Source organism: Misgurnus anguillicaudatus, chromosome 11, assembly GCF_027580225.2.
Source record: "Misgurnus anguillicaudatus chromosome 11, ASM2758022v2, whole genome shotgun sequence".
Lineage (NCBI taxonomy): Eukaryota > Metazoa > Chordata > Actinopteri > Cypriniformes > Cobitidae > Misgurnus > Misgurnus anguillicaudatus.
The window spans coordinates 36,062,275-36,088,730 of NC_073347.2; the positions used below are offsets into that span (position 1 = coordinate 36,062,275).

General features: G+C 36.6%; 1 protein-coding gene across 3 annotated transcripts in view; it reads left to right on the forward strand.

Moving 5' to 3' along the window:
* slc35f3b (solute carrier family 35 member F3b) overlaps positions 1–26,456 on the forward strand; it is an 85,486-nt gene that overhangs the window by 27,742 nt on the left and 31,288 nt on the right. The window contains exons 1-2 of one of the 3 annotated variants that reach the window (XM_055170374.2): positions 18,360–18,717; positions 20,261–20,321. The exons of 1 other annotated variant lie outside the window; for it this stretch is intronic. Coding sequence is in view for 1 of the 2 variants with exons in the window: in XM_055170373.2 (XP_055026348.2) it covers positions 18,606–18,717 (112 nt within the window). In the remaining variant the exon portion in view is untranslated. Of the gene's footprint in view, positions 1–18,359; positions 18,718–20,260; positions 20,322–26,456 lie in introns of those variants that run through there. One more of the 3 variants, XM_055170373.2, reaches the window with a different exon arrangement.

A 26,456-nucleotide genomic window follows, 5' to 3' on the forward strand; every position in this document is an offset into this window, starting at 1 on the left:
TCGCTGATTGGACGACACTGCAGTTCGGCTTTTGAACCGGAAGTTATTCTTCCTGTAGCGCGTGGTTTGGAGAGGAGGAAGGACAGCAAAATGTTTTGCCTAAACTGCGGAAAAGAACTGGTTGAGCCGCCCCCGAACTTTTGCAGCGGCTGTTGCAAAAGGCTTAAAGAAATATCTACCATCGGAGACACCCAACAACCTTCGAGTAAGTTAATAAGAATAGTGTAATGCTTACGTTGCTTGTGGATGTAACGTAGTTTACAATTTGTAGTTGTGTTTTTTATTTTGTTGTAGTGTTTTTTAACTTGCTGTTGTGTTTTTTATTTTGTTATGGTTTTTTGTTTTGTTGTAGTGCTTTTTAATTTGTAGTTGTGTTTTTTGTTTTGTTGTAGTGTTTTTTTAACTTGCTGTTGTGTTTTTTTATTTTGTTATGGTTTTTTATTTTGTTGTAGTGTTTTTTAATTTGTAGTTGTGTTTTTTTGTTTTGTTGTAGTGTTTTTTTAACTTGCTGTTGTGTTTTTTTATTTTGTTATGGTTTTTTAATTTGATGTGGTGTTTTTTAATTTGTTGTTGTTTTTTAATTTGTTGGTGGTGTTTTTTAATTTGTTGTTGTTTTTTAATTTGTTGTTGTTGTTTAGTAATTTGTTGTTGTGGTTTGCACTTCAGGGCCACCGTAATATTTTCCGAAACAACTGTGTTCCTAAAATAAATTACCCTACACTTGTACACTTAAGAGTCTAAATTATGTTGCATATAATCAGATTATTGTGGGAGTTTGGTTTAATTAACAATTAGTTAACCACCATGCTTCAGATAAATCTACCAATATTATGAAATATATATTTTAAATTCTCATTTTTTAGACGTAAAGTGTGTATACCCAAAAATCCACAACAATGTCCATATTCTTTGATTTTGAAAAGTGCTTAGCCCCACGTCAGGATCTGAGCAGACTTTTGCTTTTCTGATTCCTACAGGCTTTTGGAAAAATAATATAAGTCTTTATTGCTGCTCCTAAAGGATTTAAACATTGACCAGCACTCTTTTTTATGTCTATGACATTATGTGGCATGGTTTAAATGATTTGAAACTATTTAGCTACATGTGCACAATTTCAAGATCATTTGCGATTAATAGATTTTTGTGCGCACGTTTGTTTTATAAATCACACGTACGCACTTTTGACAAATGATCGTAGATCAAATTTAGGCCAGTTTCTACACAGTATTTTAAAAATGATGCCCCTAATGCCCATTCTTCTTTCTGAAAGCAGTATAAAATATTTTTTCGTCACAACGCACGTTGACTAGTCACGAGACTTCTTCTGACAACCAGTGATCATATTTGGTTACCAAAATGTAGCCTGCACGCCGCCATTTTCAAACTAGATGTGCTTACATTCAAAAGTGACACATTGGTCGATATATGCTTAAAATAAATATAGTTTTTAAAAGACATATTAACCCAAGTCGTTGGAATTCCTTTTTTGATGATGGCTTTAAAAAGACTACAATGCTACTACGAAGCTATAGAGCCAGGATATTATCTAATATACAACAGTTCTTTCTGGTTCTCAAATCTGATTGGCTAAGAGGCGTGCAATATTCTACTGATAACGGCACAGTAACCGCTTCACCTTTCGTATCATTCCGCCACCTAGTGAATGGAGGTCCTCTAAACAGGCTCATCTCTGAATGGAAAAACTGCACCCACACACGGACACACACAAACGCGTTGTTTTGAATCACTCTCTGTGTGTCTCATTAGTTCACTAGCTCGTAAATCAGTCTGTGAATCCCCAATCGGAAGTTATTATTCAGTCAAAGATCAGCGCTCTTGGATGTTACGTTACAGTTAATGGGAGTAATGTCTTGTCACATCGTGTGGACACTTGGAAAGAGGAATGTAAACACTCATTTTTTTCTGGAGCTATATCTCTTATCAGAACGCGAAAACACCGTGAAACTGCAGGTAAGCACCGCAGCTTTTAAATGTGGACATTGATCATTTATTTAATCGCAACGTGACTATTAAAACATGTTATGAGATATCGCCACTGGTATATTTATAAGCACCATGCAAAAACATCTCTCTGACACTTATAAAAAACAGTTTTATATAGTACTGACAAGAACGAAGTCTAATAATAACCGAGTGCTCGTATCGCGTTAAGATGAAATGGTAAACCAATTGTAACATTATAGAAGTATGGTTTTATTAACTTTTACCTCGCGCCAAAACAATAACAACACAAAAGACACTAAATATGAATAAGAAAACAAGTAATAGTTTCATCATGACACCAAATACTGCTGATTTGATCTCATTTTTGACCATCAGGCAACATGAGAGCCAGGGAATCCCTGTCAGAGATGTAGCCCAGAGAGGGCGGTGGTCAGCGGGGCGAGTGAACACTGATGTCCGCTCATGCTTTGGTTCTCATTCGTACCGAATCTCAGTAAGCAAACGTTCAAACAGGCGCTATCTTTACTAATCGACTGTAGATTTAAATATAATACATATATATTCTCGACTGAACTAATCCTAAAACTACACTTTGTGACCAAGAAACGGTAATATAAAGAAACGGCTTTTCTGTCCATTGAGTTATTATGAGATTCAAAGCAGCCGAAAGTGTTACCTGTCATTCTGGCCTCCCTCAAATCCGTGGCAGAAGAAGTAGTTCTCAAACAAAGAGGCTTTTAAAATAACTCCGTTGTTGTTTTCTAGTTTTCGTTTTTCAAACGTGTGCCGTCGAACTGTTGTATAAAAGCAATATCGCTCTCGGAGTCGTGTGATATAGCTCTATATCATCACGGCTGTGATTAGGCCAGAGGCACGAGGCCGCAGGCCGAGTATCACACTCCTACTCGAGCGATATTGCTTAAATATAAATGTGTTTATCTGAAGAAAGGAAGTCATATACACCTAGGATAGGATGACATTAAAGTGAGTCAATTATGAGATGATAATTTTTCCTTTAAAATGATAGTTCACACAAAAATAAAAATTGTCTCATCATTTTCTCGAGGAATCTTTGAAACCAAACCGATCACAAGCCCTATTGACTTCCATAGTAGGAAAAAAATAATATGAAGGTGAATGGGGCTCATGATCGGTTTGGTTTTAAACATTCTTCAAAATATCTTCCATTATCATTTTTTATTTTCATTTTATATTTTATTTATCTTCATTTTTGGGTGAACTATCCCTCTAAGCAACTCTTTTGCATCACTCCAACTCCATCAAATCAACATTCTGAGCCTTGTTATATTATTTATTTTCTCTGTGCTGGCATCATTGCATTAAAGATTTTTTCATTGGCTGTCTGACATTGAAGACTTGAGCGGAAAAGTGATATATTTTCTATGTGCAGATGCCCAAAAGACACTTAGCTGGAAAAAGTGAATTCATTAATAAATTCCTGATCTTTACTTCACTCAAAAAAATGATTCAAGCCCTTCTTAGAAATGACACATTAAAATTGTGTTCAATTAATGTAAAATACCTCATTAAGAGCAATAAGTATATATATTTAATTAGTCTAACACAAAATGAATATGTACTATAATTTATTGATTTCTTTTTAATTGCGTTAGCACAATTAGTTTGAGTTTGGGTTCTGGAAAAATAATTTCCAGCATGCTTTGCATGCAACTGCTTTTGGAGAGTCATTTGTTAAATTAAGTGTTATTTTATGCATTTTTAGGTAAAGAGAAAGACTTAATAGTGTTTAATGTCCGTTTATCTTATTGATTTAGAAGCGATTGTGTTATATTTTTTCAAATTGTTTGGTTACCATCATGCAGAAGAGTGTCGCTTGTGGTTAGGTTGTGGATGTGACGTATTTCTCTCAATGAGCTGTGTTAATGCCTGTTTGGAGATCATTCTCTTCTCACATGCTCATCCAAAGTATCATATGTTATTATTATTAGCATGCTAACATGTGCTTATGCTAATTAGTATGACACAAAAACGTTTTATATAAAATAACAGAATTGAGTTATTCAGACTACACTACATTGAGTTATTCAAACTACGCTAAATTGAGTTATTCAGACTAAAGTAAATTGAGTTGAGGCAACTAATTGAGTATTGCCATTTAATTTAAATTGAGTTGGACTAACTCAATTTATTTTAATTGTGTAAAGCAATTTTTTATGAGTTAGGGGTACACATTCATATTGGATGGAAATCCTGCCCACAATTTTATTGAGTTTATCCAATGAATCATTTTTTTGAGTGTTCTTAATAAAGAGATCAAGCTGGAGTAATACTGCTGTACATTACGCTAAATGACATTAACCTGATTGTTCCTCAAGATTTGGTGAAGACCAAGAGAAGTGGATTTAGTTGATTGATTATACCAGCGATTCTCCCACTGTGTGTTATAATAATAGCAGAAAACCAGCAGGACACAGATGGCTGCATGAGACTCTGATATGAGCGAGATGAGTGGATCTAACAGATGAAGTCCTACTGATCTATGTACTGCAATCCCATAAATGCACATGATGTATCAGTGTATCTGTGAATATAAAGAGAAAGTGAAAAGATGAAGGTGGGGAGGTGCGACTTCTTTAATGTTAGCATATAGTGAGTGTGCAAGAGAGAGAAAGTGCAAAAACATGATAAAGATTAAGCGTTGTGTGTACAGAACCAAACCAGGCGATGTCGTAATACTGTCGTAATTAGGTGTATTGTGTACATGGCCTTTGTAGTGGATTCTTTTGTTTTCTTTTGTGTTGATTTTATTCTTTAACTGGTTGTCAGTCACACTTATATCTCCATTTTTTTCTGAATTTAGTATCTGGAAATAAGATGTGTCTTGTGCTGCTTGTATGACCGTTTAAATGCTGCTTTCCCAAAGGACCTTATTACAAATATCCAGGCAAACATCTTTTCTCTCCTTATCTCTCTCTCTCTCTTCTCTCTCTCGCTCTCTCTCGCTCTCTCTCTCTCTCTCTCTCTCTCTCTTCTCTTTGTTCACTTTGTATTGTATATTACTCTGCAGCTGTTTTATTGTGTATTAAAACACAGTACAGCTCATTGGTCATGTTGAGTCAATTGCTTTGTGTTTCTAAAGCCCAAGTTGCTCTGGAGACATTATTGACTGAGACCACAGCGCCCCCTACTGTTCTGTCACAGCAAATACATTCTGATAATGTTTGCATATTGTGTACACTTAGCAAGTGTAAAAATGTCAATCCTGGTAGTGGCAGCAATTTGCACCAAACATTTTGCACCAAAAACAATTAGCTTTTTAAATTTAAGTTTTTCTTTAAAGGGGTCATATTATAAGACTTTCTAAGATGTAAATAAGTATTTGGCGTGTGTATGTGAAGTTTTAGCTTAAAATACTTCACAGATAATTATTTATAGCATGTTAAAATTTTTGGGTGTTTCCTTTAAAATGCAAATGAGCTGATAAAATGCAAACACTGATGGTGGTTTGTTGTAATTGAAACTCAATTGTGCCGTCAATTATTTCTCTTTCTCTCTCTCTTTCTCTTTCTCTCTGCACTAAATGGCAGTGCCGTGGTTGGATAGTGCAGAGTAAGGGGTTGTATTATTTTAATTGGGTTTGCTACCTACCTCACAAAACAGGCAAAATCTGAATGACATGCAGTACTGTGCAAAAGTCTTAGGCCACCATGCCAGAATTAGATTTGTTGTTTTTATAATGTTATAGTGATTATATGTAATTCACTGATTCTTGAAACTTTGGCAAAAACATGTCCCACTAACAAAAGTGTTAATTCTGTTGGAAATTAATAAAATTTTCATGAAGAAAAGGAATCAATGTTATAATCAGGGGGTCCTTTGCACATATGTAAGGTTCTTTTATAGGTTTATTTTTATTTTTTATTAATTTAATGATTAGGGGAGATCGGGGCTGGTTGTCTCACGGGTTGGTTGTCACACTGCTTATTTCAGACATACTACATGGCACTGTGGTACAATTTTGATATCAATTTGTTAGCCTTTAATAGCTTACTCATTTGCACTTGAAATTTTGCTGAGCAGACACAAAACATTGAGGTTAGGAGACAATTTTTTATTTTTATGGGTCAGAGTAAATTTTCATGTTGGTGTTGTTGATCTTGTAGGATATTAGTCATTCAAAAACAAAACACTCATTAAAAAGCTAAAAGTAGTAGCTTTATTTTGAATCATCTTTTAGCGATCAAGTTAAAGCCGTGTGGCAGCTAGCTTATCATGTTCGTCAAGAAGTCAGTTGGGGATGGTTGTCACATAGCTTGCGGGGTTAGTTGTCACATGTGAGTATTGGACATGTAGACCTTTTAAGACTGTTTGTCTGTCTGTTTGTTTGTTTTTGTTTGCTGTTAAAATTAAATAAATAAAGCATTAAATAAAGAGATTTTAACACTAAAAATTATTTCATTTTATTTCTCAACACAGTAGACAATAGGCTTTATGCCTAGCTGAACTACTTCCTGAACTTCAGCCAGCTTCTTGTTTTTTTGTCTGCCATTATTGGACAAACTGATTAATCCAGGTGTGCCTGACCTCAGTAGTCACAGCAACAATAATCAGACACACCTGGATTAATCAGTTTGTCCAATAATGGCAGACAAAAAAACAAGAAGCTGGCTGAAGTTCATAGTGCAGCTGGGCATAAAGCCTATTCAAGTAACTGATCACCCACTTTAATCCCATTGTTTAAACATAAGGGGCATTAATAACAACTATCATAGGGGTGGATTCATATTAAAACTTATTTGCCGTTTCTAGCTTAAAAAACTAAAAAGATACACATTATCTTTTCAGATCCCAATTTATCACTGAAATCCTATTGAACCTCTATAGGGACAACCAACCCCATCCCCTGTGACAACCAACCCCATGATGGGGTTGGTTGTCACATTGTGTCAGAGTGTCTTTGATGGTTAATTACTTTCTGTTACAATACATTCTAAAAGTAAAAAGTATACACATTTAAAGCCAAGACTCCAAAGTTTCATTTCATGTAGGAATTACTGCTGAAAGATTTTTTGAAGATGAGCAATTCATGCATGAGTAAAAATTGTGACAACCAGCCCCGGTCTCCCCTATATGCTGGCCCATTGCCTACAAAGTCAGTTGTCCTCGGTTAAGAGAAAATCATTTCAACTTGATTAAAAAAAGCCAAAGTAATAATTGAATTGAATAATATATTTACCACATCAAATAGTACATTGTAATATGTATTAAAAACTGCAAACAGTGAGTTTTGAACAATATTTACTATTATTTTGTGATTGCTCAAAATGTGTCCCACATATTCGTCACCACCGTCAGATATTTTAAAAAAGCAATAAAATCAGGCAACTACAGGGTCAACTGCATTCCTGAGGACCCCATTTTCAAACCTTCAGCTCTTCTGCATGCTTCAAGATCACTCAAGCTCCTGTATGTTTGCTATTTTCTCTTAAACTTCTTCATAGTTTTAGACACTGCTACTGTGACAACCATAACATGTCAACGCCGTCATCTTTGTAAGAAAAATATTAGATTAGATTATGAAATTAATGTATCATTTTTAAGAAGAGGTCTAAAGTAGCTAACAACAAAGCGGAAACAAGATGGCTAATGTGAACAACTCATCTATTTTTTATCTATATTAGGTTTTTGTCACCACCGTCAGATGTCACCACCATCAGGTTTTCTGTCTTTTCTCTCAAGTTTTATGTATTTTAGGAAGTTATGATTTGATATTTGTTCATCACAGTGCTCAGGATTGTTATTTTTTGGACCAAATATTTACATAAAGTTTAAGCAAGAAGCCATTGACTTGAGTGGTATACATTTTGGAATAATGAGGCCAATGTCACCACCGTCAGACGGAGTTTTATTTGTTTTTTTACACTTATGTGAAACTTTTAGAATCAGAATTCTTGCACTTTTTTACAGCTTTATTAAAGTGTATTGTTTATTCAGGTCGAAACACTGAAACACTTTCAATTTTACTCCCAAAATATGTAATATCCAGTTATTAACTAAAAGTTTCCTTGACATCTTGCGAGGTTAGGGCAAAAGTCTCACAATTTACATCCAGAGCATGATGCATGACGGGATACATACACTTAGCCTTGAATACCGCTCCGTATTCAAGGAAGGCCCTGTCCCAAATGGCACACTAAGGACTTTTGGACTTCCTCAGAGTCCATACTTGGAGTTGAGTACACAAGGGCGCACTGGAGTGGTATTTTGGGACAGAGGCCAGGTCTCAAATGGCACACTTTTGGTCTCGTGGCCTTAAATTGCACATGCTCGCTTAGTCTACGAGTCCAAAGGGTGTCCCATCTGTAATTTTTACGCTCCAAAGTGTGCTCATCGAGCATCACGCCGGATATAGGAAGAGAAGTCGGCCATCAGTGTGAACTTCTCCCTTCTGTCGTCTGATTGGTTTGATCGTCGTCTGATTGGTCGTGCGTGCTTGTGTGTTTGTTTGAGGGTGAGATATTTTCTGATGGGAAAGAAATAGCAAAAATGTTCAAACATAACTGTTGCGAAAGAAGTACTATGAAGGTACCATGATGCAGTGTTGATATCACACGGGACACCATTATATTGTAGGGTATTTGAAAGATTTCCATGAAAATATCTCATAATACCCTGACCCTTTTATTCATATCAGAGGCGGACATACTTGAGTACTTTGAGTAAATTTTCCAAACATCTGTGCTTTATCAGAGTGTTTGTCTTGGGAAAAAATGTACTTTACTTAAAAAATGTTCACTACATTCTAAAGAGAGCCCAGTCTCCTGAAGATGCGTATAAATAGCACGAAGTGTAAAACTCGTGCAATACATACGCCAAATTCCACTTTGGCGTGCATATGATACACAAATCCTTCCCATTCACTTAAACGGTGCATCTTTTTTTGTCGTTCTACTTATTGGTCTCTCAAATCTTTTGTTATTTTTCACCATTTTTGCTTGGGTTTAGGGTTAGAACAACTTTTTGTTATATAAAAATGACATCCTAACCCAAACCCCAACTCTAACCCCAACTCCAAGCGACCATGGCTTAAATATGGACAAAAACATGGAGAAACCTGTATATTAAATAACCTCATTAAGCAAATCTAAAATCTAACCCTAAACCCAAACGAAAATGGTTTAAAAACAGAAAAAATTTAGAAACCAATAAATAAAATGACAAAGAAAGATGCCCCGTTTAAGTGAATTGGGAAGGACTTGCGTATCATACGCACCCCAAAGTGGAATTTGGCTTATGTATTGCACGAGTTTTACACTTCGTGCTATTTATACGCATCCTCAGGAGACTGGGTAGTCTAAAGCATAGAATCATACTGTGAATTTCTTTTATATTGCATATTAAAATTGATTTAATACCTAAATACATAAAAATGGTGTACTTTTACTTTCTTGAGTAAAAGTACAAAAGTACTTTTTATTTAAAAGTAAAAAAACTATTTAATGTACTTAAATATTAAATATAAACTAAAAACTTGAAATTATGAAATGTAGTTGAGTTAAAATTATGATAATATGCTTTGGAATGTGTGTTTTCCAAAGAAAAATACTGATTAAATTAAAATACATGAAAATTTACTTTTATGTAAAAAGTAAAAATACTTAAGTAGTGTCCGCCTCTGATTCATATAGCAGATAATAATTATTATTATTATTTTTAGTTACGTTAATGAGAATTGGTGGAAATAACGTTTACATTTAGTCATTTAAAGGTGCTCTAAGCAAATTCACAGGTTTTAGACCATAAAATTTTTTTGTTACATACAGCAAACATCTCCTCACTATCTGCTTGCTGCCTGTCCGCTGATCAAACTGTAAAAAAACGCGATCTCTGTAGACAGTCCAGGCTCCACAAACTGCAATAACAACAAAGTGGCCAAACCTACAAACAGAAATTATAACAAAGTGTTCCAGCCAATAAACGACAAGAAGGATTTGGGGGTGAGTGTAAGGCGCATTCATGAAAGCACGGAAGGGAGGAGGAGCGGGAGGAGCTACGCTCCGTTTGTTTAAAAACAGTTCAAACATCAACAAAAAGTGACGTCATACAGATTCGCTTAGAGTGCCTTTAACAGACGCTTTTGTCCAAAGCGACTTACAAATGAGGTAGCAATAGAAGCAGTCAGAACAACACAAGAACAGCAATACATAAGTGCACTAGAATTCATCTAGGTGTTGGTGTAAGAGATGTGTTTTTAGCCGATTCCTAAAGACTGCTACAGAGTCAGCAGATCTTGTCGCAACCAGTAGTTCATTCCAAAGATGAGGAACAGAACCATTTTTTTCCCTTTTTGGGACGGCACAACAAGACGTCGCTCTGTGCACAACGCAGGGATTTTGAAGGTATATAAGTCTGTATAAGCAATTGAAGGTAAGAGGGCGCTGACTTAGTGGTTTTGAAGGCCAGGAGAAGAGCTTTGAATTCAATGAAAGCTGCTAGGAAGCGTCTATAGGAAGTCAGTGTAACCTGATGAAGAGAGGAGTGACGTGCGCCCTTTTTGGCTTATTGAAGACCACTCTTGCTGCATTTTGAATCATCTGTAGGGGTTTGGTTATGCAGGCTGGGAGTCCGGCCAATAACGCATTGCAATAGTCCACTCTGGACTAGGACTTGTGTAGATGCTCAGATAAGAAAGGAAAGGTCTAATTTTCCTAATGTTGTAGAGGATGAATCTACAAGAGCGGGAGGGTGCTGACAACATGCTCAGTGAAACTGAGATGATCTTCATTGGCCACTTCCAGGTTTCTGGCTGTTCTGGAAGGCCTAATGTTTGAAGAACCTAGTTGAACTGAAAGATTGTGTTGAATCAGGGTCAGACGGTAGGACAAGCAGTTCTGTCTTAGCAAGGTTAAGGGATAGATAGTCATTAAAATAATGTCATAATTTAAATTAAGTAATGATCTTTACACAAAGAATCATAATTTTCTTTAAGCAAAATATAAATCCTTGTTTTCTTATTGATTGATATTTTGTTGTATGCCTGTAAGCCTATTGGAAAATAGTAACAGTTTGTTTGGATATCCACAAGGTGTCCCCCTTGTGTTTAAAGTGACAATCTTTCACCTGCATTATTTTTTGCTGTTTATTATGTTGAACAATAATGAATCTGAATAGAGAGATAACACTGAAATAAGTCAGGGAAAGTAAATAAAACCAATAGAAATATAGTATAGCCCTTACTTGTCTTACAAATGTCATAGTAATTGTGTTACCACATACAAAGAGGAAAAACTCACCTCTGCTGGATTTGATTTGTGTTTGTTGGGAACGTGTGCATAAAAATAAGCAATAATGAAAAATGAAATACTGTTTTTAATACTTTTTAATGCAATATAAGCAAGCACATCTGGAAAAGTTTGCACACTGTAAAAAATACTTTGCTGCCTTAAAATTTTTTGTTAAATCAACTCAGATTTACAAGTCATGTCAACAGAGATGAGTTGTCATAACTTATAAAATATAGTTCGGAAAAGTCAACTTAATTTTATAAGTTATAACAACTCACCTGTAGTTATAACAACTCATCTCTAGTCAAGATAAATAATAGTAAGTTGAAATGACTTGTAAATCCGAGTTGATTCAACAAACAATTTTAAGGCAGCAAAGTATTTTTTACAGTGCACAACACAGTTTAGTGTACATTTTAAATCAATATTTTGTTAGTTATTTATCTTTTGGTAAAAAACATGCATAAATTGTCTCTACTTGGATGATATTACTAAAATAAATTACTTTTCCTGTTGTACTCTACTAGTGGATACACTGTAAAAAAAAACTTTGCTGCCTTAAAATTTTTTGTTGGATCGGCTCAGATTTACAAGTCATGTCAACAGAAATTAGCTGTCACAACTTATAAAATATAGTTGAGAAAAGTCAACTTAAATTTATAAGTTATAACAACTCACCTGTAGTTAACACAACTCATCTCTAGTCAAGATAAATAATAGTAAGTTGAAATGACTTGTATATCCGAGTTGATTCAACAAAACTTTTTAAGTATTTTTTACAGTGTACTGACTTGCAAGATAATACACCTGTTTGAGTTGTATAATACTACATTCATTTATGAACGTTATACAGCAATTTTTCTGTTTTGGAGAAAGCAAATAGTAAAAAAGTTTTTTTAAAAGTGTTGTTAGGAATAATAATAAAAGCTTCGGTTATAATATAAGCCCCACATACATCACTTGAAAACTATTATTTAATATTAATGTTTAACATGAACTTTAGTAAAAAAGTATTACTGCATTTTCAGTACCCTTCTAAAGTGCTGAGCCACTAAATGTACTGTATGATTTATTGCTGGTACAATGGCTGCTGTTTCTGCTGACCTGAGGACAGCAGTTAATGACACATTTTAGTGGTTATAGGTCCTATTAGCACTCACACCTGCAATCACGCTTCAGATCTCAATGCGGTGCTTTAGTAAAATGATCTGCAGTAGCTACGTTTATCGTACATGCAACCAAATCAGTCGTACGCAGTCGTACTGATGGCTAAGTAGGACTGAATTGCATTTATGTGAACACATTTTAATCTGATCGATCTTGATCCGAATGACATTTTAATCTGATTGAAGGGAGTGGTATAGACCTGAACAAAATCTGATCAATAGGAATTAGGAGTATTTACCTTGTGATACCTTGCACATGTGCAGTTTAGTGGTGCATATGTTCATGTCGTTGGGCCCTATTTTAACGATTTAAGCGCATTGTCTAAAGCGCACTGCGCGTGGTCTAAATGCTAATATAACGACGGGAAAAATGGTTTGTGCACCGAGTGTACGGTCGAAAATGGTTGTTCATATTCTCCTAATGAGTAATGGGTGTGTTTTGGGCGTAATGTGCAATAAACCAATGAGAGTCTTATCTCTCATCCCCTGTAAAAGCCAGTTGCGCTGGCATTGTGTCTAATACCTATTTAGATGACGAACTTTGTAAACTGAAAAACTAAGTGGAGGAAGAAAACCCCCAGTTTAAGAATAATGTTAAAAAATGTGTTGTTTTCATTTTTATTGAAATTTTATTTTTTTAGATTAAAAGCTTTAAAAGCCGTTTTCTTTCAGTCATAGAAAGTACAAATAGCAGACTTTTAATTGCTGTAAATGTATTGATATCCTACACAATCATTGTATTCTCATAAAATAATTTGTGAAAATGCAAGAAAAGGTTTGTACTCTAAAAATACAAAGAAGAGAGAAAGAATTTACAAACGTGCGGAGAGCCGAAGCGTTTCAGCACGGCTCTCCTGATTTTGCCAAGTGGTTGGTGTCCTCAGGTCAACGTTGTGTTGACCCTGGAACAACATTTCAATCAGCCAATCAGATTTCAGAAATAAGATTATAGTTTGTTTTAAGTTTAAGCTTACAACCAAGATTAGCTGTTTCTAGACCATTGTTTTTTACTGATCATGTCCCTCTGATTTTGGGGTTTGGTTATGGTTAGGGTTGGGGTTTGGGGTAGGTTTAGGTTTTATTTAGAAAAATGTTGTCCTTGGGTCAACACAATATGTTGCCCTGAGGACATCAACCACTTGGCAAAATCAGTTCGAGCGTTTCAGCACTCGGACAGCGACATGGATTTTTAAAAAGCATTACTTAAAATGTTTCTCATCTCACCATATCCACAGGTACAGAGTCATCATATACAATAAAAATGTGGGGTAGCATTTAAAAACATTTAAAATAGATGCATTTGTTTAAAGCAAAGCATTTAATTACTTACTGGCTACAGGTGAAGCAGCTCTTTGCGCCTTCTAACGTATCATAATTAGTCCTCATTTATGTCCAAGAGACTCAATAATAATCCTTTAATCTTTCATATTTAAAAGCATTTTTGTGCTGCTGCGCATTCATGTATGTGATAAGCAAACCCGCGTTGTCGCCCTGTTTATAGGCACATAATTTACTGCGATCTTTAAATAACAAAAACAATATTGCGCCATTGACTTTAGACTTTAGAGCAGGTTTTAGTTGATCAATGGCGTAGTCTATTTTAGTTGCCTCAAAATAACAATGCACCAACAATGCGCCTGAACACACCTCGTTTTCAGACCAGAACGCCCATGGGCGCAAAAGTGGGCGCAAATGCATTTGCTATTTAAACAACGTGGCGCTAAACGTGAAAACGATAATTGTGCAGGGTGGAAACTAGCAAAAGACACTTGCGTCACGCATTGCTCTGCATTGCGCTGCATAGTGCCGGGTGTATGATAGAGCCCTTTGTCTTAAATATTAAACATTTACATTATTAAGGGAGTGAAGAATGCATTGTACATTCTGCATGGCTGTTGTTTCACATTACTAGGGTTGCAATATTCCATGAATTTTCAAGGCTGGAAACTTTCTATTGGAATTAATGGAAATATATGAGAACAGACTGGGAATTTTACTAAGATTTACTGCAGTTTCAGTTGATTTTCTACCCTGCACATTCTTCATTTACATGCACACTGCTTACTGATGAGCCATTGAGGCCACACCCCCTGCATGTACTTGTTTTCATCCATAACATGCACAGACCATTTCTTGAATTCTGCACGCTACATTTCTCTACATTTCCAAAAAAAATCCCATAAATTCACAAAATTTTGGTTAAGTTTCCAATTTGGAATATTTCCAAAATTCCTCCTTTGCAACCCTAAACATTACATAAAGAAAAAATTAACTTTGTATTAATTATTGTTTGCTCATTTGGTGTGAAGTCCATGGCTTTCTGTGTTCTTCTTCTTTGTTTGTTGTGAACTTGACAGATGTTTGGTTTAGGGTTCATATAAACAGTAATTTTGTAATTTGCAATCACATTAAATTTATTCAGAATGACAAAAACAGGTGCATGTGAGCATACCTGATGGAGGATTTCAAAAGCATATGTGACAGTAAAACAGACTAGTAATTTTATGGTTGTTATGCATAATAATAAAGATGATGAAAGTGTAGATGTGGCCAGAATACAGCCTGCTTTTTGTGTGTTATTTGTATTAAAGCTATGAGAAATATGTCCTGCTTTTGGTCCTTTAGACTACATCCTGCCTGCATTGCAGAGATGTGAGAGAATAAACAACCTATAACTGCAGAAGATGAAATAAACGTTTCAGATGGATCCTCCGTGCAGATGGCTACAATAAATGTTTCTGCTGCGGCCTCCTCGGTTCACCGTATGTGCTCTGAACAACAAATATGCCATCTAACCTGAAGAATTGATGTAGTCAGGAGAGACGTGCAGAGAACCAGAGGCAATGTGAACCAGTGCTTAACCCAATGTCAACACTTTTACAGAAATACTGCCTGGACCTTAACAATCCCACATCAGCAGTCAACACTTTTCAAAATGAAGGTGCTTAATAGAGCGATGTCATACAAGAATCATTTTTGGTTCCTCAAAGAACCATTCAGTCAAAGAAACATTTCAATTATACCTTTTAATTTCACCACAAAGTTTTTGAGATGCAACCTTTTTTTAACTATTCAGCCAAAAACAGTTCTTCTATGGCATCATGAAGCACCTTTATATTTAAGATTGAAGCCTCAGTCCCTGTGCATTTAAAAAAATGGCAGGCAGGTGATAGAGATCCAGTTATACATGCCCACACATTTGAGCTCAGGAGGGGCAATGTGTGCTGCGGGCACTGCAGTGTAATGTAGGAGGCTGAATCTCTCTTTTTGATGTTTTGCATGCTCATCCATATACTTACTGGGATCTGTCCCTTTCCAGAACATGCATTAGTTATGCCTGAGCGAATTTTCAATAAAGACTACATGTTTGATACTCTGGACCCTTGAGAATGAACTTCAATAGCGTGCACACACGCATTCACGGATACACGGAGTTCTTTTCTTTTTTGTGTTATAAATAAAAGATAAGCTGATGTCGTGAGCGAGCGAGGCTTTCCTCCACCCACTCAGATAACTGTAGTTTCTGGTGTCTGCTTCCCAGCAAGCAAATTCACGTCACACTGAAACATGTAAACAGAATTCCCACGCACAAATGACTCATGGAAGTGTATTATATTTACATTTATGCATCTGGCAGATGCTTTCATTCAAAACGACGTACAGTGCATTCAAGCAGGCCTTTGTGTGTGTGTGTGTGTGTGTGTGTGTGTGTGTGTGTGTGTGTGTGTGTGTGTGTGTGTGTGTGTGTGTGTGTGTGTGTGTGTGTTCCCTAAGAATCGAAACTCTCAAAGCGTACCATAGTAAATGTAAAATGTGTCATTAACTTGTTGTGTTAAAAGAAAGGCCCAGAATGTCCTCAGGTCAGCAGAAATAGGCAGAATAGTACCAGCAATCAATCATGCATTGTCTTTGTTGGATGAAAAAGGATGGCTCTCACTTTTTAAAGCTCAGCACTTCAGATGGGTCCTGTATATGCAGCAATGGAATTTTTTTTGTAAAATACTGTTTTCTACATGACATCATCCTACATAATGTAAAGAACATTCTATAAAAATATAACCTTGATATCTTTAATATTGACTTAGAGGTCATGTCAAAGATTGAAATCAATATGAAATCAATGATTAAAATCAATCTTCAATGCTCCAAGTCTTCATAGACAGGGTCACATATGGATTAGAAATCTCAATGTCCATGTATAGTGTACGTATGCTGTAAATGGCTGGAAGGAAATTTTGAAATACAGATGCTGTCACTATGCATTCTTCGACCCTCATCTCATACTCATCAGCCTGTAAGCTAATATAAAGACAGCTTTAGACTGATTGTATGATTATGTTTCAGGTTTACAGCAGAATGTTAAAGGCAAAACAAACACACAAGCAATGCATGGCAGGACAGTGCTGAGATTAGACTCAATAATAACTTAAATAAGCCTTCAAAAATGTTATTAATGCTGTGTATTGGTGCGTGATGTTTGTGTTAAAGGGTTAAAGCCATTAGTTTGGTATATTATTATTGTGGTCATATTATAATGAAATAAATCATAAAAAGTTCATAAAAAAAACTTTAGCTGACGTGTGATGGATCACAGATGTATATTCAAATGTTCCCATTTAAAGATCCTGTTCTGGTCTCTGTCACATTTTCCATCACAGTCCGTGTCAATTTGAAATCATGTTCAGTCTTTCAGAACTTTAAACACATGCCTTGCTGTGAAGAAAACAGGAATGGAAACTGGTCAGAAATCCAGCGAATAAAAATAGAAAAAGTGCAGGAAGGTTATTATGAAGGTTGGAGTTTCTCATCCATGCTACAGTAGGGTCATTATGGTTAAATCTTTTGTTTTGGGGTTGGATGGAGAATAATTTGCATTTCTCACAGCAAGAAGAAAAACACTTAAGTTAGATTCACTGTATTAGTAAAACTTTGCATTGCCTTAAATGTTTATCTGTTTTTCATTCATTTATACCACGGGTCTGTTAAATGCTTAATTCTGATTGGTTGAGAAATATTCCATGGGTGTTGATTATTTTTCAATATAACTGCACACCAAACCTTTAAAATGTCTTAAAAATAGGCACCACATTTTTGGTAACTGTGGTATAAGCAGAATAATTGACTCCAGTCCTTTGAATTATTAGAAAATAATGCACATTCCGCTTTGCGTCGTGCCGCATTACCACCTTGGGTGTGCATTAATTATACCACGGGTCTGTTGAATGCTGTATTCTGATTGGCTGAGAAATGTTCAGTGGGTATGCGTTAATTTCTTATAACTGCACACCTAACTTGTCAAATGTTTTAAAAATAGGCACCATAGCAATGTTTGTGGTAACCGTGGTATAAGAGGAATAATTGGCTCCGGTCCTTTGAATTATTTGAAAATAATGCACACCCGCGGTGAAACGGCACTCCACTCGTCATGCCGCATTGCACCTTGGGTGTGCATTATGTTCTTATAATTCAATGGCCCGTCGTCAATTATTCCTTATAATTATATTCAATTGACAGATGCTTTTATCCAAAGTGTATAACATGGTATTTTATCAGTATGTGTGTTGTTCACTGGGTTCAAAGTAACCCTTTTGCACTATTAATGCAATGAGCTACAGGAGCACAAACACTGATATAGAGTGAGTGACATTATAGCAACACAAAGGTCATAGGTTTTAAATCCTGGGGAACACATGGGTTACTGATCAAATGATACCTTTGCACTGTAAGTCACTTGGATTAAAGGGTCTGCCAAATAGATAAATGTTTATGTAAATGTCTAATATTGACTTTTATTTTAACAACTTACACCATAAAATAATAATTATTGCTCGTTTCATGTAATAGTTTAATGTCGTTCTCTTTCTCTCCCTCATGTTAATATGACAAATTTACAATGTTAGATATTATTAGAAAATGCCAAGAGGTTGATGTGTAGCGACGCAGCTGGCTAAATTGACATCATTGCAGGGGTTTCGATGTAAAAGCCTCAGCGTAAATCGGTATAGGGCAGAAGAAATGCGATGGTGCCCCCCACCTCTCCATCTGCAGCACTGTGGCTGTCCCGAGTGGAGAAGTCACAGCGAATGAACGAGGATACCGCAGAGTGTTTGGTGGGAGGGGAGCGAGACCAATTTCTGCAGAAATCAGGGGTGGAGGAAGGAGAAAGCTCGTGCAGTTTGGATAGATACCGGCTTTAGGGATGTAGTCGATGCGGATTGAGCTCTGTCCGTCCGAGCTCTCAAGAATGAAGAAACATTCGGCCCGGGTCGCGCCGCTGTCCGCCTGCAACAGTCCGGTGCTCACCCTGACCAAAGTGAGAGGTATTTGCGCACCCGTTTCCTCATCTTACATCATTCTGCACGCCGTAATGCCACATCTTACGTGTCTTACTGTCAGTTCAGCGTGGGTTGTGTTATTATTTAATGAGCTTAAACTAAAGTGCGCGCGCCAAAATAGACTATTAAATGCGTAAAGGTCTCCTTTACGCATCGCTGGTGCAGATCCCCGTGCGATTTTGGTGTTTGGAATATCAGTGTAAGTAGATCATTGTTGTCATTAAGGGATGTATAAGATGCCAAATCCTCTCCGCGGGTTTGCTGATCAAACTTTTATCTATCATCAGAATCAGAAAGAGCTTTATTGTTAAGTGTGCTTGCACACACAAGACATTTTCTCTGCTACAGGAGGCTTCCAGTGCAAAATTGCACAGACCATAATTGTATCATGATTCAGAAGTTGTCCTAAAGGGAAAGGGTAGGTTTCAAGTGAGAAGCTGAAACTAAACTAGAAATGGAAATGTTTGTACAGTGGATTTCCTTTTATAAAGATGTTTTTTTAATAGCAATGGCGTTGCTTCCAATTTATAACAGAATAAGCATTCCGTGTCAGATTTTCCGTGAAGGTTTTTTACTTTATATTCAGGATATCTTGGCTTTCAGTAACTGATGCACAGCATACAAACCATTGCATCACTTTATATGCATGAAGACTCTCATATTAATTCAGATACACAACCTGCTTCTGCAGCTGTGCAGTATTATTTTAACCTATTTTTAATGAGATATCATTATTATTTGATGGAAATGTCCTGTTGAGCCTTTTCTTCATACATTAAGTTGATTACATGTCCCATTTCTCCTGTTATGGATGATGGATGGACCATGGATATGCTGTAGCTCCAGAAGAAGTGTGTGTGCTTGTGTAATGGGTGCCTAACAGTATTATTTGTATAGTTTTTTAGTAAATTATTCTGTTGCCATGGTTTATTTTTTCTAGATGCCTGAAGCATAGATTTCTAACATTTAATATACATGACATAAGAGAATGAGTTTGCATTTTCCCAGCATCTAAAATTGTGGTTTGAGGTCTGTATCAAATTGTTGTAATGTTAATTCAGCAGTTTTTAGTTAAGCATGTTATGTGTGACAGTTCCCCCAATTCACCAATGTGGGATTATGATCGTCATAATGTGTATTCCTGTAGCTCAGCTGGTATCGGGTTAGCAACACAAAGGTCATGGGTTTGATCCCCAGGGAACAGAAATACTGAAGAAATGTAAAGATTGAATATGCTCGCTTTGGATAAATTTTTTCGTAAATACAAATCTATGTTAAAATGTTGGACTTCTCTCAAGCGTATGAGACAGCTCACAACTTGCTGTTTAAAATCTCTGTATTTAACTTTTGATATTCTTATGGATTTCTCTTCACACATACATTTATATAAACAGATGGACTCATAATGCAAAAGTCGAGATGGAATCAGTGGAAACTGACAAGATGTGTTTTGATGTGTTATGCTGTGAATGAGTAAACATCATTGATCTGTGGTTTCAGCTGTAATGGTTTCCTCTTTCTGTTGTAGTGGCGTAGGCCTGTTTACAGCCAAATTGCATCTACGATTACTAAAGACTGAAAATAAACAGGTATGAGATCAGTTGAGCCTCTTGGCTTTCCTCACAGCATTATTTTAGTGAACTGCTTTCTGTGATACCTATCCACCGACCATACATATCAACCACTAGCATAATAATTATATTATATTGAAGTAAAACAAAGCTACTTTAGTTAACTAATTTGACACAAAATATTAACGTGTGAGTTTGGATGAATGGTTTAAGTAGCACCAGTGATCACTTGGTCTCCGGATGTGCAATCGACCAATCAGAATCAAGCGATGTTGATAAGACATGCAAACAAACAATGCGAACAGCGGGAACAATTTATTCTTAGTGAAATTTAGCATTTAGTTATTACTGGTGAGCACTTAAGGCAGTGAGATCTTTAAACCCAAGCTGTTACTCCATCAAGCAGTAAATCTGATGCAGGGTGGCAGAAGTAAAAAGCTGTTTTAAACCTGCAGTGAGTCATTACACTGATGTGACTCATACACTTTCATTGCCAGAAGTCGTTCTGTTCAGATATTGGCTTCTATAAACACTCCGTGGCCCTGGTTGGATGCCGATGGGCCATTTTAAGTTTTTTTGGGGCAGCACTTTAGTTTCTCAAATATATTTAACACCAGTCATCCATGACAGCATATCGGTGTATTCTGGTGCCAGTTTCGAGTCATTAAATGAGTATTGCATGTTGCATTTAATAGGTTTGTGTTCGGATATGTGTAATCCTGACTGAGAGGCGTTTTTTTGCGTGAGTGGATGCTTTGTCTCTGTTTGGTACACTGGAGGGCTTATAAATGACTTCAGACGTTTACATTATGTAGCGTGGATTACAGAAGACAAAAGTCACGATGTATCTTGGATAAATTATTAGATATATTGTTATCTTGTTTTCACGAGGAAAGCCTCAAGAAATACCAAAAAAAGAGGAGAAGAACACAGTTCAGCAATGTTTTGCTTCATTTTGCTCTCCCTGAGCAAAACCTTTTTCTCTTGGTATTTGAGAAGAAACGCTTGTGTGTACAAACCCCTGCAGTGTTCGCTGTTTCATGGGTTCATGTTTTTTTGTTTGGAGGGGTATGGCATTGTAAAATGTTTAGAAAAATCATTAAGAAACACCCTTAAAATGGTTCAAAATCCTTTTACATAAACTGGTAACATTTTATTTTACAGTGTCTTCGTTGCATATTGCATATTGTTACTATAGTAATAACAGTACATTGTGCATATTTACATGCAACATATCTGTGAAGTTTCAGCTAAAATACCCCATAGATCATTTATTATAGCATGTCCAAAATGACCCTATTTGGGTGGGAGCAAAAACGCAATTTTTTAAACGCTTTTTTAGTTTTAATGTCCGTACCTTTAAATGCAAATGAGCTACAACTCCTCATTCCCTTATCAACAGACATTAAGTGCTTTAAGTTAAAATAGATCTGATTAATATAGTCTGAGACAATAATATCTAGTGGACAGAGTACAACTCACTGAGGGTGGAAATTATGGAAATGCAGGACTGTAAGTGGGCGGGGCTTTATAAGTGTGACCTCACATTGAGAAGAGAATCAAAACGGCATGTCTAATGAGACTCCTTTGTTTAATGGGAATTAAAAAACAATGAATGGGTGGATTTTTGTCATCGTATTGTGGTTGTGTTGTTCACACACTGCCAACACACATTGGGCCCTATTTTAACAATTCAAGCGCATTGTCTAAAGGAAACAGCGCATTGTTTAAATGGCCGTGTCCGATGCCACTTTTGCAATGTAACGAAATGGTTTGTGCGCCGAATGCACGGTCGAAAAGGGTTGTTCATATTTTCCTAATGAGTAATAGGTGTGTTTTGGGCGTAACGTGTAATAAACCAATGAGAGTCTTATCTCTCATCCCTTTTAAGATGATGGACTTTGTAAACTGAAAACTAAGCGGAGGAAGAAGAACCCCAGTTTAAGATTAATGTTAAAAATGTGTTGTTTTCATTACTCTAAAAATACAAACAAGAGATAAAGAATTTACAAACGTGCGGAGAGACGAAGCGTTTCAGCACTTGGACAGTGCCATGAGTTTTTTAAAGCATTACTTAAAATGTTTCTCATCTCACCATATCCACAGGTACAGAGTCATCATATACAATAAACCTTTGGTGTAGCATTTAAAAAACATTTAAAAACAGATGCATTTGTTTAAAGCAAAGCATTTATTTACTTACCAGGCTACAGGTGAAGCAGCTCTTTGTGCCTTCTAACGTCTCATAATTAGTCCTCATTTATGTCCAAGAAACTCAATAATAATCTTTTACATTTCAATCCTTTAATTTTTCATATTTAAAAGCGTTTTTGTGCTGCTGCGCATTCATATGTGATAAGCAAACCCGTATTGTCGTCCCGTTTATAGGCGCATATTTCTAACGCGCTCATTAAATAACAAAAACAATATTGCGCCACTTTAGACTTTAGAGCAGGTTTTAGTTGGTCAATGGCGTATTTTAGTTGCCTCAAAATAGCAACGCGCCAACAATGCGCCTGAACACACCTCATTTTCAGACCAGAAAGCCCATGGGCCCAAAAATGAGTGCAAAAGCATTTGCTATTTAAACAACGTTGTGCTAAACGTGAAAATGATTATTGCACCGGGTTGAAACTAGCAAAAGACAGTTGCGTCACACATTGCGCTGCATTGCGCCGGGTGTATGATAGAGACCATGTCCAAACACCTTGTGAAAGTGGATTTTGCATAATAGGTGCCCTTTAAACCAAATCCTAACCTTATATGCTGTTAATATGTACTTAATGCATTACAGAACCTAATACAAAATATATTTCTTTAAGCTCATTGTTTTGTTTTTATTTAAGCTTAGTGTTTACAAGAACAGGTGAATTGTTTTCATTCTGAAGGCAGAAATGTCCTGTAGTATTTTATTGATGAGTTTTAGCACACTTGTCTGAAGTGTTTACAGACTGAGGTGGATTAGTATTTCGTTCGAAGCTCACGAGCCAAGCGTCAGATTGCTTGTGACTTCAGACCGTGGGGACATTAGTGTGAAAAGCTCTGTTTGGGGAGACACCTGCGGCGGTAGATCATCAATTACATGCGGCAGGGGACTCACAGTCAATCTATTACAATATTGATCTCGGCAGGGAAAGCTGGCGTGACTCCAGTCGGTTCAAATGCTTTGTGTCATCTGCAAGGGTTAGAAAAAGGCTTTGCTGGAGCAGTAACCTGGAGAATGAGATGGAAAGATTAATGAGAGAGACTATGCAAAGACCAGCATTGTTTTGGATACAGGATGGGCACAACCACATTTTTGACAAGCTGAATTTCTAACAGATTTGGTCCTATATGCACATATACCAATGGCATTTTGTGTGCAAATAGCAAAGCGGCAAAGTGTATTTTATATCATTGTACATTTGCAAACCTTTATGAGCTCAGGGACTGTTCGTGGTTGCACATATAACCAGAATAAACTAATTCAGTGTTGTTTTGACAGATCAGTGCATGCCATACCTGTCTTGCCCTGCCTGACTGGGGCAACTTAAACTTAATTTAATACAATTTTATCATCCATCAATCTTAGACTAAAGATGTCAAGTGAGGGCTACTGTGAAGCAACATGAATGACACACAGAAAGCATTTCAGTTTAGTGCATTTATTAATTAGTTAATAATGTCACAATACAATAAAAATTTTGTGTCCTTACTATACCGATCTTCCACAAAAGTGTTGCTGCATGAATACAAAAGCATTCTGGCCCTGCAATGCATAAAAAACAACCCGCTGTCTATACTTCACCTGTCACGGTTTCTAGCACCAAAGACTTATGATGTGATACGTGAAGGCTCTGGCTCGGCTCAGTGTCCACTTTTGGATACACAAGGTCCTTTTTGACGTCCTTAAATAACACCCGACCGGCTTTATCACTGTTTAGATACTGACACGCCTCTGAGCTTTTCATATTGATCATTGCCTAACACCACGGGCTAATAAATCTACAAAATAGCTCAAATGCTACCATACATCACACGTGATACAAGGCCGCTTCACGTCATCTTCCCAGTCAGAAATATTTATCGCTGAGGGTTAAGGTATTTCACCCTTGAAGTTCATTGAAGTTATGTTCCCACTTCGTTTAGGGTCATTAAATCTTGAATGAGTGTCACATCGCGCTTGTTTACTTCAAATCGGAAGACGTACCAGGGTTCCCACACCTTAGTTAACTTCAAATTCAAGGACCTTTTAAGGACTTTCCAGGTCCATTACTCTCAAATTCAAGGACTAAATGTGGGGACACATTTCAAGGGAGAGCAAGGTTACATCGTGTTACTTTTTAAGATACATTGTTACAGTTTCCTTTCAAGGGAACTCGCGCGGTGACACTTTGGGGACGCCTCCAGGGGTAAGTGCGTCTGAATGCAGGAAGTATGACAAGGGAGACGCAGCATCTCGTTCCCTTCTCAGGGAACAACAGTTACATACGTAACCTGAGACGTTTTCATGTGTCAAACACAACTATGCAAAAAAGTATTTTGGTATGATTCAACAATCGCATACAGAAGATATAAGCATTTAAAGCAAACAGTTTAGCACGTGTGCTTACAAAGTCTAGCATTTTTATGATAATATCCTACACTACACAGGGAATAATATGGATTTTTTTTTCCAGAAAACTTCTTGCATAAAATAGATTCAAGCACTTTCAATGACCTGTATCTGTGTATGTATATTTTCAAAAACTTCCTTGAATTTTTCACCCCAGATTCACAAACTTTCAAGGATTTTAAGGACCCGTGGGTACCCTGACGTACCCACTTTTGATGCAAGGTCTTATGGGCCATAGGAAATTTGTGGATATGAAACTTACAAATGTTTAAAAAATATATTTTAGATAATTTTTTTGCCAAAATTATTGACAGGACAGAATAGATTGACACAAAGAGATGGAATGGGAACAGGACCGGCACAGGACCTCAAGAACTTGGGTTGCACCATATGTTAGGGTGCCGCTCACAACCTTGCAAACTTTGACAAATCGAGTGACTCGTTCTTTCCTGGCAGCACTCATTGTAGCAGCAGGGTTATTTTAGTCATCTCTTTGTTGGTTCGTGGTCATATATCACAGGTGCTCAGAAACACACAGTGGGCGACTGGCAGGGATATGATGTCAGTGAGCGGTGAGCAGGGTCACAACCGAGTGTGACATCCCAAGCATCTGTTTTACCAGCTGGACATTACAGGTTTCCCTGACCTACGCACTTACACACACACTCGCGCACACACACACACACACTGTATTGTGCAATTGGGTGCCATGGTTGTTTTTGCAAAGCTATAATGAGCATATATAATTCTCAGTCTCTTTATAAGACTAAAACCAGAATATACACTAAATTTGTATGCAACATTGAGCTAAGTTTCAAATGTTTAGTGTGAGCTCTTGAGCAATAGCAAGAACCTGCGCAGGATCTCTTAAAGGTTTGTTGTGTACTTTTTAGGGGGATCTCTTGACAGAAATGCATAATCTACATAACTATATTATCAGTGGTGTATAAAGACCTGACAAAATAAACTCTATTGTTTTTATTACCTTAGAATGAGCCGTTTTTATCTCCATACCCCGCGGGTCCCCTAACATGGAAGTCGCTGCCATGTTTCTACAACTCAACTTTATTTATAAAGCACTTCTAACACCACAAGTGGAACCAAAGTGTTCTCAAAAAATGAGAAATTAAGACCGATACAAAACATACAACAAAGACAACTTACAAAGCATTTTCAAGTGCAACAGAAAACATATAAGTCTTAAGAGGACTCTGAAATAAACCCAATGTTGGAGAAGATTTAACAGACAGAGGAAGGTCATTCCAGAGCTTCAGTAGCACTAAAGTGCGCATTTCGGCTTTTTGGTCGAGGGTCTCAGACGATGACATGTTTTAAAATTGAAGGGTGAGCTGTTGGTTTTTAAAATATACACACACCTTTAAACCTAAATGAAATTAAATCCTAATTTCTAAATCTAATGACTGCAGGACTTCACTTATGGTCAACACTAAATACTGACTTTGGACAAAATAAGCCATTTTGTTCTAATAATTGTGTATTTTTTCATTTTGTGTACATATTTCCAATGGGTTACTTTCATTTATTTGTGTTAACCCATT